The following is a 17,415-nucleotide window of genomic DNA, read 5'->3' on the forward strand; positions in this document are numbered from 1 at the left end:
AAAAACTGGCTGCGGGGCCACTACAACCAGGACAAAAGCACTGCAATCACATGAGGCAAAAAACGGCTAATTCACAATTTATTTATTTTTTTTTCAAAAGTTGTCTTTGTATTAGCAAACTTTAGGTTAAATCAGGCATCATGTGCTATTTGGAAAGTGACAAAGAACATAAAGCCAGATTAATTCAATCTTTTTTGCTCTGCTCATTCAAAAGAAATGCACTCCTGCACTTCACAGACAAAACTTTCTCACCTAGTGACCCAGTCAAGCACAACTCCAGTATAGCCAACTGTAAACACAGTCTGAGAAGAAAAATGTTGTTTGCTCATGCACTGCATAGGAAGATTCTCACCAGGCTGAGAGAAGAGTTAAGGAAAAGGTAACTCACGCAAGAAAAGCATGGGGTGCAGACTAGCCCTTCATACATAGAAGTCATAAATTAGGAGCTTCTCAGCCACTAGACCAAGCAGGACATGGGACGGCGTCCACTGAAGACTGAACAATCTCATAGCTCCCACCTTTCACATTATATGTATTATCAGCTCCCAAAACTAAGCTCAAAATCTTTCTTGAAAGGATTCTTCAACAAGGGCAATCTACAGGAACTGGACACTATTCTCCAGACTTACAATCAATAACATTGTTTCCCTCTCCAAGTCCCTCCTTCCATTAAAAAAAAAAAAAAAAAAAGCCAACAGGATACACTGCTGTAATGTATCTCAATAAAAACAAACAAACAAACAAAAAACTCACTGCTCTCCATTCCTACTTCATTTTACATTCCATGCACTGGACTTTCTTCAAGGAGAACTTGTAAGTGAAGAAAATGAAGGAAGAATGAGAATTCTACTGGACATTGAGTAGTGCTGGAAGAATGACCAAAACAGGGCTGGAGAAACACAGGCAAGAGCCCAGTATCTCAGAAGTGTGCAGGCAACAACCATAAAGCATGATTACCTGCTGGAGGGGCACTCCCAGTGCCCGCAGGATACTTGTGTGCTCCCCAAAAACAGAGAGACGCAGATGAACACTGAAACGCTTCTGCAGAGGTAGAAGAACAAAGACTCCAAAGAGTGGATCTCCAAAGGAGACACCTTCAAACTGCTCCAGCAGACTTATATAGAGATCATGGAAGGACGCCAAACCAGGGAGTGGAGCATCCAAGTTCAGAGAGTCCAGAGCCTTGGGCTGGCAGTACACAGAAAGAAGCGCAGCCGTGTAACAGTGGATTGGTGCTTCTAGAAAGAGGTCACCGCCTGTGAGGAAGATGCACATAAGTCGTGCAAGTTTGGCAGCAGTAGGGATGGTCTGAAGGGTTTTAGGACGCCAAGTTTCCAGCAACAAGACCCACTGAAGGTTCCAGGTCACAGTGTTGACTAGATCAAGTGGGAGAGAGTTCAGCACAGCCCCACGCGTCTCTGCATTAGTCATTTTGTTGTAGAGGCTGATAAGTGGAAAGAACGGCCAGTCTGAAGGCAGGATGGGCCCTCTGACTTCAGGAAGCAGCATTGATTGGATGAGGTAATTACGTCCTTGGTAGGATGCTTGGGAATGTACAAGGGCAGGCTGCAAGTGAACAAAATGAGAGAGGTAGCAGGAGCGGATGGCAGGCAGATTCTGGTATGAGTCTCTCAGCAGGGCACCACGAGTAGGCTTTGAAGAAGATGCTGCTGCAGAGCCAGGCTGTGACAGTTCGGCACTGGTACCCAGATGCAAAATATCAGAAAAGTCAGCTGCTTCTGGCCCTCCAGTTTTCCCTTCGCTGCAAAGTAAAAGCAAACATCAGTCAAGAAAATCCCAAACACATTAAGCATGGATTATCTTGATATCTACAGGAAATTCATAGAACTACACTTGGAATTACCAACATAAATGCAAAATAAAAATAAAATGAAAAACTTTCACACAAAGCCAGTGGTCTGGTGAGGAGGGTGCAATTCCATGTCTAGGGAGACAACTTACCTACCAGAACAGATGTCAGGGTGCTGAAGTGAAATACTGTATATCATGTAAGGACACCTTGAGTCAATAGGACAACTCCTATAGTGGTAGCTTTGCACAGTCAAAAGAACCACACAGACTGGCAAACAGAAATTAAGGCAGAGGAGCTGTCAAACTGGTGTGCCACAGTCTCAGACCACACACTTATCATGGTCTCAGATTACTTGCCAAACTTTTGCAAAATGGCATATAGCAAGTATCTGCAAGGAGGTGAGGGTGTGGGGAAGCTTTCCTTTCTAAAGGAAAGTTTGCTGGAGATCTATGGTATTTCTTTGTAGCTGACTGTGAGGAACAAAATAAACTGCTACCATCTTGGTCAGATGGAGGATGTGTCACATTTGAGGTGCTCCGTATTATTTCTAATACAATGTGGAGAATACATCATAATCAAATAAGAAAAAAAAATGTGTAAGAACTTGCTAAGCCTTCCTTTTAACCCTTACTGCACAAGTTTTTCAGAATAGGTCAGGATCCCATGTACTTCCTAGCCTCGCTACCATCAGTGCAGTAGATGCTGGACCTTAGTGAAAATGAATTCTACCAGAAATCACTGGACTCTTGCCTCTGAGGGGATCAAAAGAAACTGGTCATATTTCTCAACATGGATACAACCAAGATAAATTTACAACTACATTGCCGGTCTGACTAGGAGGCTCCATGACTTAAGAATACGCCAGCAAACACCTGAAATTTGAATAAGCCCTACTGAAGGTCAAAAAACATGACCAAGTTCCATTGCCAACAACTGCTTTTTCATCATTTTCAAGTCTTTCCATGTATCAGACTAACGAAAACAAAAACAGAAAAAAAAAGCACAGCTTACAGAAGAAACTCTGGATTAAAAGCAAGATCCAGCAGGATCTCATAAGCCAGATGCTCGCTCCCCGGCAACAGACGGCTCAGCAATGCCATGGCAACACAGTGATAGAGCGAGGCATGACGGCTGTAATCCGGACAAGTGCCTGCCTGCACAGGAAAGAAACAGATAAAACCACTGTTTGTCAACAAGGCATCAGCAAGAACCGTGGCGGGGGAGGCAGCTGAGGGAGAGATCTCGCTGAAAAGTGAGAGGCTGAAAGAGGACCGCAAGAACAGCATTCTTGTTCAGCATTCACACAGACATCTTTCAGGAGTGTTGCTAGAAAAGTTGTTCTCACTCTAGCCCAAAGACAGGCAAAAACATAATTTTGCCATCTAAAGTATTTAGGATCTAAATCCCCACATCAGTAACTATAAAGATATTACTTGCTCATGGAGCAGAACAGTCAAGACAGCAGAAGACCAAATCTAGATCAGCTATGTGGAAAGACCAGCTGCCAGAGTTAGAGCAACTAAAGTGAAGTCAACTCCAGGAGTGAAAGAAATGAAAGAGCCAGCAAGGATACCATTTTCCTAGCCAATACTAAAGCGAAGTACTGCAGATGATACTCATGGCGCAGCATCCATGCAGATGCGGGAGTTACTGAGGGGGGTGCAGTCTGCCAGCTTTGATGCAGATAATCCTTCAGGCCTTCAAAGCTCAGCACAGAGCTGTACTATAAAGGAAACAGAAATGGAGACAACTATTACTAATACAGTCTGCACTCGGAGGAAAGTAAAACAGTCCTCTCTGATATCTATCATCTCCTGCTTTCCCCTTAAGAATTCCTGTTGGCTGCTATAAGATTTTCAGAAATGGCCTGAGAAATATCTGTACTTCTGCCACAGTGCTCACACCCGTGTTCAATATCAGAAGAAGGAAGAAATTTCCTCTTACGTTTAGTTTGATCTCATTTTTCTTTGTTATACATCCTTCAACCACCCCTCTTTCATTATCTGACACTTTAGTTCAGCCAACAGTTGTTTAACTGTTCTCAGTGTTCTTTATAACTCCATCCTTTAAGCTGCATCATCATTTGGCACCTGCTCTATAATCCCAGCTTCCCAGCATGAAGTGGATATGGCAATTCAAAGACTCGCCTGTTCTGAAAATGAAAGTATTTCTCTCGAAAGTACTTTGATATTTTTACATTAAAAACACACCAGTTTATTTTAATAACGTGGGACGATACAAATACTGATCTCCTTCCGAAGAATGCTATCATTCACATAGAACTCATAGTGAAAAAGTATATTCTCACCTTGCTGATTAGTCCTTTGTGAATATGGGTGATGCTATTGATGAGAAATAGGAGGGCAGTGAGGAAAGGGAAAGGTGACTTGGAGCCAACTAGGCTCAGAGGAGGTTTGCCTCCAGTACAACTCAAAGATACAATGCTGAAGACAGATTCAGGTGCTGGGGAACAGGACAGAGGGTTGCACAGAGCAGAACATGGCCTGTGTGAACACAGAATGAAAGAGATTAGGTCAAAAGCACTCATATTACTGAAAATTTATCCTGTAGGAATGTTACTATCCAAACCATGCCACACATTGCAGCAAAATGAAAGCCACAATGACAGCAAAATAGAAAGGAGAAAAAACAAAGCAGTATCAACAGCTCATCAAGTAAGGACTGTCACACAGAAACTAATGCCAGTGAGCTGTCACAGATTCTAGTCTTCAGCTATACTGTTCACAATGTGCAGAAATATTGATGCAATGATGCACCTCTGGTGTCAAACATTTGAAAGCTTTGGACCTTTATTAAAAAAAACACACACTTCCCTACATGCATATGTAACCCAGGCTAATAAAGCTGCCCACATACTTTGGACGTTTCAAAAATTATCAGACAGGCAAAGCCAAAAAGCCAGCTCATATCCAAAACTGCCACTGCAAAAATATTGCCTTGTGCATCAGAAATTTTGGTGCTAGAAGCTTCAGAACTCAGCTCTCAGTCATGAAGGAACATGAGCCAGATTGGTGAGCATTCAAATACCATTTGAAATCAAAAATTTCCAGTGTCGCTTACATAAGTCTGGATGTTTCCCTCAATACAAGTCAAACTTCTCAGTTTACTTCTCTCCAGAGAACTGATTGTAGGATGGTAGTGAGGCTCCCTCTACAGCAGAGAGAGGGAACATCCACAGCACTGAACAGTGCCCAGAGCCCGAGATCAAACTTATGTTATCCAAATGTCTGAAAGGACAATTTGGTATCCAGCCTTTCACTTTCTCTCCTGCAGGGCCTTTCAAGGAGCTCTGCAAGAACTTAAATTATTTTATAAAAGTAGTTCATACACAGCATTTGAATGGTGCATGTACTCCCACTGATGTAAGGACTCAAATTGACAATGCTTTGTTCTTGTTTTTAAATCAGGGAAACTAAAAAAATAATCAAAGCCAAGAATGGATAAAATCTATTTGAAATTAAAATAAAACACAGCTACATGGAGGGGTAGAGAGGTAGGCACCGCAGCAGTATCAGTAGGCAGGGAGGAACTGAAGAACCTCTGCAGTAGATGCTTTGTGTTGCGAGGGGAGAAAGGACAAAGCAGGGGTGTAGACAGAGCCTTATTGCACTGTAATTCATCCAGCTTTCAGTATCACACATATGAGGTACATACGTTAAAAGGTAAATAAGTGGGAAGGGAGAAAATCATCTAAAACATAACTGTACTTTTTGATGTATTCTAGGCCAACATTACAAAATTTCTCTGCTGTGAGTGGATTCCCAGCCCCTGGAACCACCGTGTTTCCTGCCCTCCTGACCGCGCAGTATAGAAATGAAGCAATGAAATAATTTCACCTGAGCAAATCCCACATGCTGTGCATGGCTGGCTGGCTGAGCAGGGGCTGCAGCACCTCAGATGTCAAACGTTCCAATTCCTCTAAGCAGTCAACTGGATTGACTGATGGCTGCATAAAACAAGAGGAAACAGAGGAATGCAAAAATACACTGATTTAGTTACGTTCTTTTTTGATGTCGTTAGGACACACCACATCATCTACATAACAGCACTGCTATAGGTTAGAGCTAGCTTAACTGCTGAGAGCATGGAAGCTGAGAGCTGGCACCTCAAGGTGTCCTCATAATCAAGTATTAGAATGTATCAGAGAGAACTCTTATTTGGCTGGAAGTAAGGTATGGGATCTTAGGGAGAAAAGTCCCTAAATGTAAATTTGCTCGATGTGGTTGACATTCCCACTTCTTAACATTCTACCTATATGCTGATCTTCTCATTTAACAACACAAAGGTGATCAGGACTACCTTGAGAAAACAAACTGGCATCATGAGGCTCGCAGGAAAAAAATAAAAATAATAATATTCGGCTGTATAGAGCGCAATTAACCTACCCATCAAGACAAGGCTGTGGATGAACACTGTACAGGGGAGGATCTGTGGGTTTTTTTTGTTTGTTTGTTTTTTTTTAAGAGAACCATCCAGAATATTCCAGATTGAACGAACAGGCTGGCACTTCTTTTTTCACTATACTTTGCCTTTGATAGAGAAATGCTCATTGCTGTAACAAAATGTGATTTTCTCCCAGGTGAAAGCTGTCTCCAGAAATCAGTCAGCAAAATCTAAATGTTACTTAATTCTTTGTAGTCTAGGAAAACCATCCCATGGAGGTCCCTGTATTCACTAGTCTAGTGACCATACAGGTCGATTTTTTTTTTTTTTTCTAATTTTACTTTTTTTCCTCTTATCCATTCAAATACGCTATATGTAATATTTATTTTATCTTTAAATCAGATCATCTTAACCACAGGCTGATGCTGCTGCTGCTGCTGCTGATGATTATTATTATTATTATTTTAAGTGGAAGTTAAAATTCATATGGCACAGTTCAAGGACCTAAGAAATTATTTAGTCAGCTGCTTTTCTGGAATATCTATTGAGAGTAAAAAGGAATACTAATCTCTTTGAATGGTCTTCCTGGGTCTCTAAATATCAGGACCTAATGACAGCAGGTCAAAGGAGCTAACTACCTTTGGAAAATTGAAGATATCTTTGAAAGACACGGGCAGCTTCCACCCTAGCCAAGGCAAACAAATTCATTTGTTTCAGACAAATTTCAGTGGAGTTAGAGAGGTCTGAATAAATACAGGCATTAAATTATCCCCACATCTTGAAGATAACTCTCCCAGGTCAGAACTTGGGCATATCAGCTGGGCAGTAAAGAGGAATCCTGCAATTATCTTCAGAACATGAATCTTTAAAGTAGCAAAACTATAAGACACTGTTTTTCCAACAGCATAACACTGACTTGCCACCCTCAGAATACTCTGCTAAAAAGATGGTTACAAACTGCAACTGTGACCAGGTTACAGAATTTGACTTTCAGTGTCGGTGGGACAGTAAATAAATTCATCTTTTTTGCCTCCTGCCCAAAGTTCACATGGTATGACCCTCTGTGTTCTATCCTCCTACAAGGTTATTGCAATAACTGTCCACATGCAGGATCTCAGACCATCACAAATGCAAAAATGTGCAACTTAATTTAGCCTACGAGGAGGAAGGACTGACAAACTGAATTAGGTCATATTTACTGCATGCTGGGTATCTCTGCAGTAAATCAAATGAGTCACTGCACTACCACACTCCTTGATTGAGATTCTGAGCCCAGAAGAAATTAAGACAGTGACGTTTGGCCTTGCCAATGTGAAAGATCAGCATCCAGCCTAGGTAACGGGTGTGGCAAACATCTAGTCCTCATCTTCGCTCTTCAAAGCCTTCCTTTCTTTTTTCCAGGTTTTCAGTGGTAATACAGAAGCGGATACTGGTGACATGAAAAGACAACCCTATGCTTTTTGTCCTTACCTGTTGACTGCAAGCACTGTAATAAACTCCCAGGTAGATCATATAAGTTGTGGTCAGAGGCTGAAGAATTTGCCAAGTTTCTGTCCAAGATATCACCTGCAGGAATTTTTTCATACTGGTCTCCAGAAAGGGCTGTAAGCCTGACACTTGATTCCACGTTACTGGAGGAGGTGGAATCTGTTCACTGTCTTCACAGCTATTATTGAAACACAGCGGAAGAATGACACTGGATAGTGAGGATGCCTTGAAAACAATTCTCTCTAAAATACCATTTTAATAGCAAGATTTCTAGTTACATGTAGCATGGAAGATGGATGACTAATGACAGCTACTAGGGGAAAAACAACTTCGCACATTCCTACAGACCAGAACAAATCATTTTAGACAGAAAAGTCAAATGAGCAATTATACGTGAAAGCTAAAGTTTCTTCACCTGCATTACTCTCTCCTTAGCTAAGCTTTGGTTTTACTGAATTTACCCCTTTATCCAGTAAAACTAGCAAACCCACAGCCCACTTTTCTTAATCCTCTTCCATCTTGTTCTCCACAGCTTCTTTCCTCCAAACCTCAGAGAAGTCATTTCCTTTTTCCCTGAAGGAAAAGTCAAAGGAGTTCTCTAGTTCATTCTGGCAGGAATGCTTTGCTAAATGCAGATTTTTACCCCTCCCCCTTATCAGGCTAGCAGGCATATAGCTATCTACCAGTCTTCAATCTACCTCTTCTGTCCTCATGTCAAAAGCAACACATCCCACCATGCAGGGACTCACACGTGGGACAGAACGCCATATGAAATGAACGAATAGAGAAGGGTAAAGCCAGGTCTCCCAACTGAAGAGAATACAAGACAACTGCTCAGATGCATGAAATAGGTGACAGGGGGCCCACCTGCTCAGTTTGGCCTGCAGCTCCACCGTGCATCCTGCAGTTTGTGTCACATGTACCAGCAGAGTAACCACTGCTGCAGCTCTCTGGACAGATAACTCAAACATGGGATTCTTCTCATGGCTAGTGCTGAGCAACTCAGGCAGGGACTGCAGTATCCTCACCAGCACAGGATAGAGATCCCTACGGTTTAAAATACAAAATATATGAGGTTGGAAGTAGTCCAACACCTTGTTCAAGCTTAGTCGGCTAAAGCAGGTTTGCCTAGGAACATGTCTAGTTAGGTTTTGAATATCTTCAAGGATACAGAGTCCAGTCTTTCTGAAAAATCTGTTCCAGTGTTACTATCTCCACAGTAGAAGTTTTTCCTATTACTTAAGAGAAATTTCCTTCATCTCGATTTGTAGACACTGCTCCTTGTACTTTTCCTGCTATCACTGGGAGGACCTGGCCCTTTTTTCCCCCCGAACACCTTCTCGTTGCACGTTGCTAAGACGAGATGAGAAACACCAACATCTCCAAAACAGAATAATCAACAGACATGTAAAAAATGAGAAAGAATTCTATCATTTCCAACTCAACTGAATCTACCCTGCTTCCAAACTTTCCAACCAACTCTTGAAAAAACACCAAATATTTTCTTTTTTTCCTCTAGTTTTCAAATGCTCAGAGTATACACAGTTGTAATAATGCAAATTCAAGCAATCTGCTGCTGCTTCTCTTTCCTCAGTATTATCTACAATGCTAAGACACGACACACTGCATTTTACTTTATTAACCAATACACTGTTGTACTCAAAATGCTATTGCAAACAGAACTTCCCTCCCAACAATTACTACTGGCCTCTCCTCCACTCCTCTTCAGGGGAACTCCACAGCTATCTCCATGCTTTCAAGGAAGACTCAATGCTTAAGGAAGGTCAGGTTTATTCCAGAGCAGACCTTGAAGTTCAAGTACAAGAACTTGAATTTTGTACTGAACTGAGAGTTGATGCAGAGTTTGTCTGCATGAGTCTGCCTCAATTTTCATACATGCTGGGGACTGCTGCCCAGACTACCTTTAGCACATCATATTCAGTCCTAGGTCTGCTGCACTCAGCATGTCTTGAGGTCACAAAAGCACAGCTGATTCAAAAGCCTCTGAGGGGAAAAAAGATGTAGTCCTAAAAAGTTTAGGTTTATCCCACAGGACAGAGAAGAAAGAATAAATTAAAAGTGATTAAGCACAAGAAATAAAAGAGAGCCAGAAAAAGAAAAGAACTCAACATTAACACCTTCAGAAACCGAATTTTACTGCAGGAGGCCAGAGGAAGGGAGTTAAGACTCCCTGAAGGGAGTAGCAACTGATTCTAGAGATCCCAAATTCAACCCTCTGGAACGTGATGCCTCCGCTGTGCTCTCCACCCCCACTATTTCCACTTCTCCAGCTTTGGACTGTACCAGTAGAGGTCACAGGCCTGACCATAACCAGCAGCCACTGCCCACAGCCGGAAGGCTTCAGTGTTCAGTCTGATGGCCTCTTCCCTTGGCAGAAGCAGATCCTGCGGATCTTCAGCTGTAAATCGAATTAACCGGCTCTTCATTTCAAACTTGTTAAGCTGTAAAACAAATGAAAACAAGTAAACAAAGACCAAAACACAATCAAGGAATAAGAGACTTCACTCACATGCGTTACAACAGTCGCTAATCTGACACACCAAAAAAGCTGCAGATTTTACTGCACTTTATTCTATTCCCCTAACACTGTTTTCATCTTGTGTAGTCTTACGGAGCTTACTACAAAGAGTCAATAAATCATTAATGGTAATTAAGATGGATGTATCCCTGAAAGAGATGCCTGGGTGTTATCTAATCCATTCCACACTAAGAGTACACTTAAACCACAGAGGTTTGCCTGACCCCCACACACTCTTGTTTTAGGGACTCTTTGCAGCATTAATTGACTTTTAAACAAAAATTACTCTTCCTTAACTAGTCATAAGTCAAACTCCAGTAGTCAAGATTACACTGAGATTTATCTTATCAAGAACACTGTACTCAAAGATCACTGAATGGCTTCTTGCATTCCTCTTAAGAGGTTACATTAGATGACTTTCAGAGGTCTTACAATCTGAATCTTTCTATAATTCTTTGTTTGTTTTACAAAAAGGGTACCTCCTGCCTATTAGGTTTTTAAAAAAATATATAGAATTCTAGTGCTTTGAAAATGTTCTGAGGTTATTTTAGTATTTAATTAAGCCTGACATGACTCATTTGCAGTTCTCTAGAAATAACTTTTATCCTCCCCAACAACTGGATATTTTTGCTTAACCATAGAAAAGAGCTTCTCCTTCCCTCTCCCACACATACAAAAGCTTATGTGAGCTCTGTCTAAACAAATGCACCAACAATGTCTTTCTCACAACACAAGGACACATTACAGATAATTTAAAATTCAAATGCTTTAGAGCCATCTTGTTGGGAAATTACTGCACACCCACAAGAAGCAAAGGAGCTGATGAATCAAACTATGAATTCTGACACCCCTCCTACAGAACAGAGGGCAAAGTTAAATTTACTTCCTGAGGAGGAAGATAGAAGAATTCTGTTTTTAGGTAAAATTCCTACGCTATTTTGTTTTTTAGTATCTTCCACTCCCATGTTCAAGTGCCTGCAACTAGTCATATGAGAATAAAACAGAACCAAGCCCTGGGTGGTAGCAACCTTGTAAACAATGTTTGCATGCCTGGAACACCTGGACTACTCAAAATCCAAAAGAGAATGAAATGTAGAGATTTTCTGTTATGTTCCTACCACCACTTACAACTTTAAATATCCCACTATTATCAGCACGTTTTTCTATGTATTTTATAGCACAACTCAGTATTATCCTGCTGATGTTAGCAATTTCCTGCATAGCCATTTATTAGATGCTATTAAGAATACTGAACCAAAACACCTCAGAGAAGCACACTGCACTGTAATGGGTGCTGCTCTGAGTTGATGCTATGTATTTATAGCACCTGTGTTGCCCTGTATGAATGAATACAATTAGCTCTGAAATGGAAAACCTGTCCAGAAGTAAATAAGAGGGGCTGGAAGTACTAGCTGGAATAACCAGGGCTGTTCAGGTAAATTCATGGCAGGAAAGTTCAACTAGGGCTGTAAAACACGAAGACACAAATGAGATCTCTGGTTTATGAAGTCCTAAGCTGCCTATCATTGGAGCCACAGGAGAGTACAGAGCAATACATGCTGATGTGCACTCTAAGCATCTGCTGCTGGCCAACATCACTGAGCTGTGCTGCGTGATTTTTCATAGCTGCACTACACAGACCTTCCAACCTCAAAAAAAAAAAAAAAAAAAAAGGAAAGAAAAGACTGAAATAGCTTCCCCAGTGCTATACAACAGAAGACACATTGCAATACTGTCAACAATTCCTTCAGAACACATACATGCATCTTCTTCACAAGGATAATTTTGGCTTCTTTATTTCAGCTCACACTCTGTCTTAAAAGAGATTTATGAGGTTTCCCTGCAAATGGCAGAAAATACCTATAGAGGTAACCTCACAGAGACTGTGGTTAAGAGCTACACTGTGCTTGAACCACCAGCAAGTCTAATTGGAGACTCACAGAGTCACAGAAAAGTTGCTGGTCAGAAAGGACCTCTGGAGACTGCAGCTCTCTCTGTTTAGAGCAGGTTGCTCAGAGCTAGGTCCAGCAGAGTTTTGGATTTCTTCACAGACGGGAAGTCTGCAGCCTCCTTGGGCAACCTGTTTTTGCTAGTTTCACCACTTTCACTTCAGAAGCAAATTTCTATTTTTAACTGTCTTTTATTTCAACTTGTGCTCACTGCTTCTCATTAGTATATCCACTGAAAGGGTAAATTTTGCTGTTTTCTTTACTCCCTCGACAAAATACACATCATCACCAGCTTTCTATTGCCAAGCCTAAGCAATTACAGGGAAAGATTGAAAGCTGTATGTCAGATACTTCAATCTCTTACTCATTTAAGTGGCCCTATTGCTTCCATTCACCATAGAGTGAGACTGAAACAGGAACCCTAACCACATGTCTCCCAGTTTCGTATGTACTGGTCAGGTCTGAATCACGTTCTTCAGCTTAGCCACCACCAGTTAATTATCCATCATTAGTGAGGAAGCAAGGCACGGGAAACAATGGTATTTGATAACCGAAAAGCTCTTTGATAATCACTCACCAGCCTGGCTGTTGCATTTCTGCCTCCAGATGCCAATACTCTGATGAACTTCATTGCAGCAGCGCAAGCAACTCCATGGAGACTGGTGAGTAAACATCCTGGTTCAGCCACATGAGGATCCCATCGAGTAGGGAGAAATTCCCTGACAATGGTTTCAATCAACCGAGGACAGTCAAGCAGCTGCAGAGAAATAGCAGGCACCACAAATAGCTGAAAGCATGCAATTCCAGTAGCCAAACATAAAGAACACCCAAGTTTGTCTTATCTCCTTGTCATAACCTCATCTGCTTCTTTCTTCCCTTTTTCAAATCTTTTCCTACCATTCCTCCTGTACAATAACAGATTTACCTGGATGCATGCTTCAGAGGAGTGCCTTGCTATGCGAGTCAGGATGTGCAGGATATCCAGGACAACCGTTGGAACAGGTCGTACCACCTCAAGGATATACCTCAGCCGGTGCTGAATCCGTGTCTTCAGAAGTCCCTGGAAGGAAAAAAATATTTCATTATGCTCTTATTAACTGCTCTCTGAGAAGCAGTTGCAGGAAGGGAAAAGCAGATGCACGTAAATCTTTTGCAAATAGAAAGTATTAAAATTACCACTGGGGAAATGAAGAGAGAAGCTTCTGTAGATTTGCAAGCTAGTATGCTAGCAAACAATCAACAGTTGGCCCAACAGAGCAGGAACATCTGAACTTTCGTTCTGTATCAGACCACCAGTGAGCTTTTTGGATAGTTGTGTTCTCCAGAGTTTGAAACTGCAAATAGCAGGGAATACCTCTCTACAAATAACTATTAAAACGTAATGTGGCTGAAAAGGGTTCTCATGGCTTTTGATTCATTTTGGCTAGCCACCACATCTAACACAGTACTCTTTCTTTAGTCCTGACAGTGCTTGTCACATTGGAGAAGGCTAACAGAAGTGGAGAACAGATACCAGTTTCTATTCTGCAGTAAAAAAAGACAGACGCAGATGGATTATGTGATTCTGTATTGCTCACAGAGCAGAAGATCAGTGGCTATGGTAAGAATCAATCTTAGTGATAGTGTTATGCACTTCTAGTTTAGGGAAAGGGTGCAACACTTGAGTTCACAGGACTGATACTTTTAGAAGTTGCAGCCAGGCAAGTCTGAAGCTCTATGTTTGACTGGATTCAGCTGCTCGTTTAAATATTATTTTTCCAATATGTGGAGCTGGGATGTAACAACCAATTAGCAGGTGTGAAATGGAATTTATTTCACAACAGCTGGAACAATGCAGAATTTTATGCCAAATCTCTTCTGAGTTCAAACCACGTAACTGTTTCCAGAGTGACAAACTGACCTCATCTCTTATCTACATCTCTTTTGTTAAGCCTCTTAAGCAGCACAGCCTATTAGAACAAATCTGAACTCACAAAGTCACTAACTGAAACCAGACATCTAAGTACAGTAATTCATTTGCCCACTGAAGTTTATAACCATTTGCCATTCAAATACACAGACTAAGAGATGCGACCACGGACCTTAACAACAGCAGCTTCAGCAGGGTGGAGTTTGAGATGGTAAAGATTACTGTTGTTAGATCTCATATTTAAGCTAAACTTTGCATCCCTGGCATATGCGACACTCATTCTGAGAGATGCAACATGAAGAGTGATATTAGGGAATTGCTAAGTAGTCATTGCATCAAATGCAAAGAGAATGGCATTGTACCATTCTAATTCAGAACTATGCAGCTGTTATTCTCTTGCTTAACTTTAGTAGTGTCTGGAACTGTTTCACTTCAAGCTCAAGTAAGCGAACATGAAAATCATGTCTGCATTCAATCTTTCAACAAATCATGGTCATCAGCATGCTCGTTGCCAATTTCCCTACAGGAAGTTAGACACAGTTAATGATGAAACCACACTGGTCAAGTCTCAACATTTTTAGAGGTTAATAAATTCACACTACTGATAACGTAAGACAGAAACAGGACATCCAACAGCCAAGGAAACATTCTAATTTTTGTTCATAACACTACTAACACACACAGAAGAGTACACATTTCACAAGTGCACACAGCCCTGTGCACAGTCTATTCCAGAAAGATTTCAGGCCGAGCTGTGTGCTTACCTTTACAACGTCGTAACGGGCTACGTCTGCATCTGGCTTGTTTTCATCCTTTTGTTTTTTATTCTGAGACTTCTCTGTTCCAGTTAATTCTTCTTCTTCTTCTTCCTCTTCTTCTTCCTCATTGTTGGGGACAAACGGGAATGCAGCCATCCCTTGGTACCATGAGAAAGTGCAATCAAGATATTTCTATGAGGAGAGTAAAAGCACACAAAAATCTCTCACAAAGAGATCACATAAGACGAAAAAAAAAAAAAAAAAAAAAAAGAGAGAATTACAGAATACCTTACAGATTTCCACCTAACTCAGGAAAACAGGAACACAATAAAGGATACTCTAAACATTTACAAGTAGATGAAGTGATTTTTCAGAGAAGTGACTTTAATCTATGACCCACAGACACTTGGGAAATCATGAAAAGCAATTACTGTGACACGAATTAAATTCACTTGACAAGGAACAGAAATGCAGCTTAATTGAAAAATGTTTAAAATAAAAATAAATAACCACCAAGGGCTCTAGAAGTTAAACTGGAATTTGACATTTATTAGCTCCATCCCCATTTCTGGGTCTGCATGGTAGGCTTCTAGAGATCTAACCACTCTTTTCTAGCACCATTCTCTTTGCAGCTTAACATAAAAGGAACCTGAAACACAGGCCACAGTCTGCTTTGCCCACAATGGCCTGCTTCTTTTCAACCAGGAAGACTCTTTAACCTTGCTGTTCAAAGTCCAGTATCTCTGAACATCCAAAAGAAGTTTCAGCTTTCTAACAAGAGAAAAAGCATCAAGGAGAAAAACCCATAAGAATGGAAAAATAGGTATACAATAGTGAAAGTATGTGAGAACAACAAATGATGGACAATGATGGAGAGAGGCTAGTACTACTGTGAGGCCTGACAAAGCAGCAAAGCAGGGATAATACTTAGTCACTAATTTGTTCAGAAGCAGGAAAACTACATAGCAAAACAGAACAACAACAGAAGAGGCTGTATTAAAAATAAATCGTACACACACGCTAGAAGTAACATGCTCTAGATTTTAAAGGTGTCAAGAAGGAAGAGAACTAGCACAACTGTATGCACTGAATTTAATCATAGGTAGAACTCATTTAAATAGGAGAAAAGAGGACTGAATCTCTTGAATTCAAGTAGTACAGTCCTTTGTCCCAAAGCACAGAAATAGCATTCTACTGACCATTAAGCTAACCCATCCAGCAAGGCTTTTTTAGAAGTTACTTACCTCTCTTTTCATTCTGATTCTATAAATTATTCAGATGATTTAGAATGAAACCAAAGCCAGGGACGTAATGATTTTCTCACCTCATCATCAGATGACACCAGCAGAGCTCGGAGAGCACCAACAGATGCTGCCATGACATTATCCACAGCATCATCCAGAGAGAAGCGTAGCAAGAAGAGAAATCCAGCATCGAGAAGCAGACGCAGAACACTGCCCTTCAAGGAGGAAGCAAATTCTCCAGCCCTGGCCTGAAATGTATACATACCATACAGAGATAATGTTAAAGCTGTCTCACTTCAACTGTGTACAATTTAACATCTCCATGTTTGTCTCTTCCCAGTTCTACTGCAAAGCAGCTACACTGTGCAGTCAGCACAACCAACTGCTCTACTTGGTATTCTCCAAGGAAACTTTAGAACCATCTACAGGGACAGAAAAATTTTGTATCATTCAGTCCAAAGTAGTGATATAAAAGGACAGAAGAAATGCTTAAGACTGCAAGGATCCTCAAAGACCTACAGTGCCAGCCATGCAGGAAAATCCCCTTAAAAACCATAAAATTAGGCACCTGAGTCACATTTTGACCACCTGCTGTTTACATCAGTTAGGAGTCTTCCATGCTACCTAACTTCAGGACATCACAAACTGATGCAGATTTGCCAAATTCCAGCGCTGCCCCATACAGTAGGTTAGAAATTGGTAAGAGCTCATAACATAAATGAGAGAACATTTTGATTTCTAGGGAACATTGCCTATGGATGAATGGCTCGTGTTTCTGCATTACATACTCCCTCTCTGCATAAGTGAAGGGTCACATACCCCAAGTGCAATTACAGTGTGCAGACTGGAATCCGCCAGGATGTACACCCTGCTTTGCATGCTACAAACACCTCTTCCCACTTAAAATTCTATGACTCAAGGGCCAGGCCAAGAAAAAAAGAAAAGTTCTAAGAGAATAATTGCACATTCCTATGGTATTTCTGTAACTTTGTGGTATATTTCCTATTTGGTTTGGAGGACAAGAAGTTCTTTTCTGCTTAGATCAATAGTGGGACTCCATCTTTGAGTAGTCTACAACTATACCATAATGATGCTGCTGCTGCTTTAGGCAAGTCAGCTGTTTCCCACAGAACAGGTTTTAGGAAAGTTGTTTTGTGCCTCTCTAGAGAATGAGGAGAAGAGAAAATACAACTCCAGTTCTTTAATGCAGAAAAGCTTTCTTTCTTATGTCTGGACACTTATTATGACTTCATCCTGTTCTGCCCCATCTTTCTTCTCAAAATCATGCTGCTACTTCATCTCAGCCTCCAC

General features: G+C 41.0%; 1 protein-coding gene across 9 annotated transcripts in view; it reads right to left on the minus strand.

Moving 5' to 3' along the window:
• The window catches only part of RPAP1 (RNA polymerase II associated protein 1), a 39,264-nt gene that overhangs the window by 4,286 nt on the left and 17,563 nt on the right, over positions 1–17,415 (minus strand). For all 9 annotated transcript variants that reach the window (XR_006168022.1, XR_006168021.1, XM_042813862.1 and 6 more), the window contains 12 exons: positions 16,185–16,352; positions 14,867–15,052; positions 13,119–13,253; positions 12,771–12,950; positions 10,010–10,167; positions 8,573–8,752; positions 7,688–7,883; positions 5,671–5,780; positions 4,122–4,317; positions 3,387–3,536; positions 2,825–2,967; positions 958–1,762 (listed from right to left, as the gene is read on the minus strand). Coding sequence is in view for 7 of the 9 variants with exons in the window: in XM_042813862.1 (XP_042669796.1) it covers positions 958–1,762; positions 2,825–2,967; positions 3,387–3,536; positions 4,122–4,317; positions 5,671–5,780; positions 7,688–7,883; positions 8,573–8,752; positions 10,010–10,167; positions 12,771–12,950; positions 13,119–13,253; positions 14,867–15,052; positions 16,185–16,352 (2,607 nt within the window). In the remaining 2 variants the exon portion in view is untranslated. The remainder of the gene's footprint in view (positions 1–957; positions 1,763–2,824; positions 2,968–3,386; positions 3,537–4,121; positions 4,318–5,670; positions 5,781–7,687; positions 7,884–8,572; positions 8,753–10,009; positions 10,168–12,770; positions 12,951–13,118; positions 13,254–14,866; positions 15,053–16,184; positions 16,353–17,415) is intronic.

This window comes from Centrocercus urophasianus, unplaced genomic scaffold (genome assembly GCF_019232065.1).
Source record: "Centrocercus urophasianus isolate 14NV4802_14NV808 unplaced genomic scaffold, USGS_Curo_1.0 seq_14, whole genome shotgun sequence".
Classification (NCBI taxonomy): domain Eukaryota; kingdom Metazoa; phylum Chordata; class Aves; order Galliformes; family Phasianidae; genus Centrocercus; species Centrocercus urophasianus.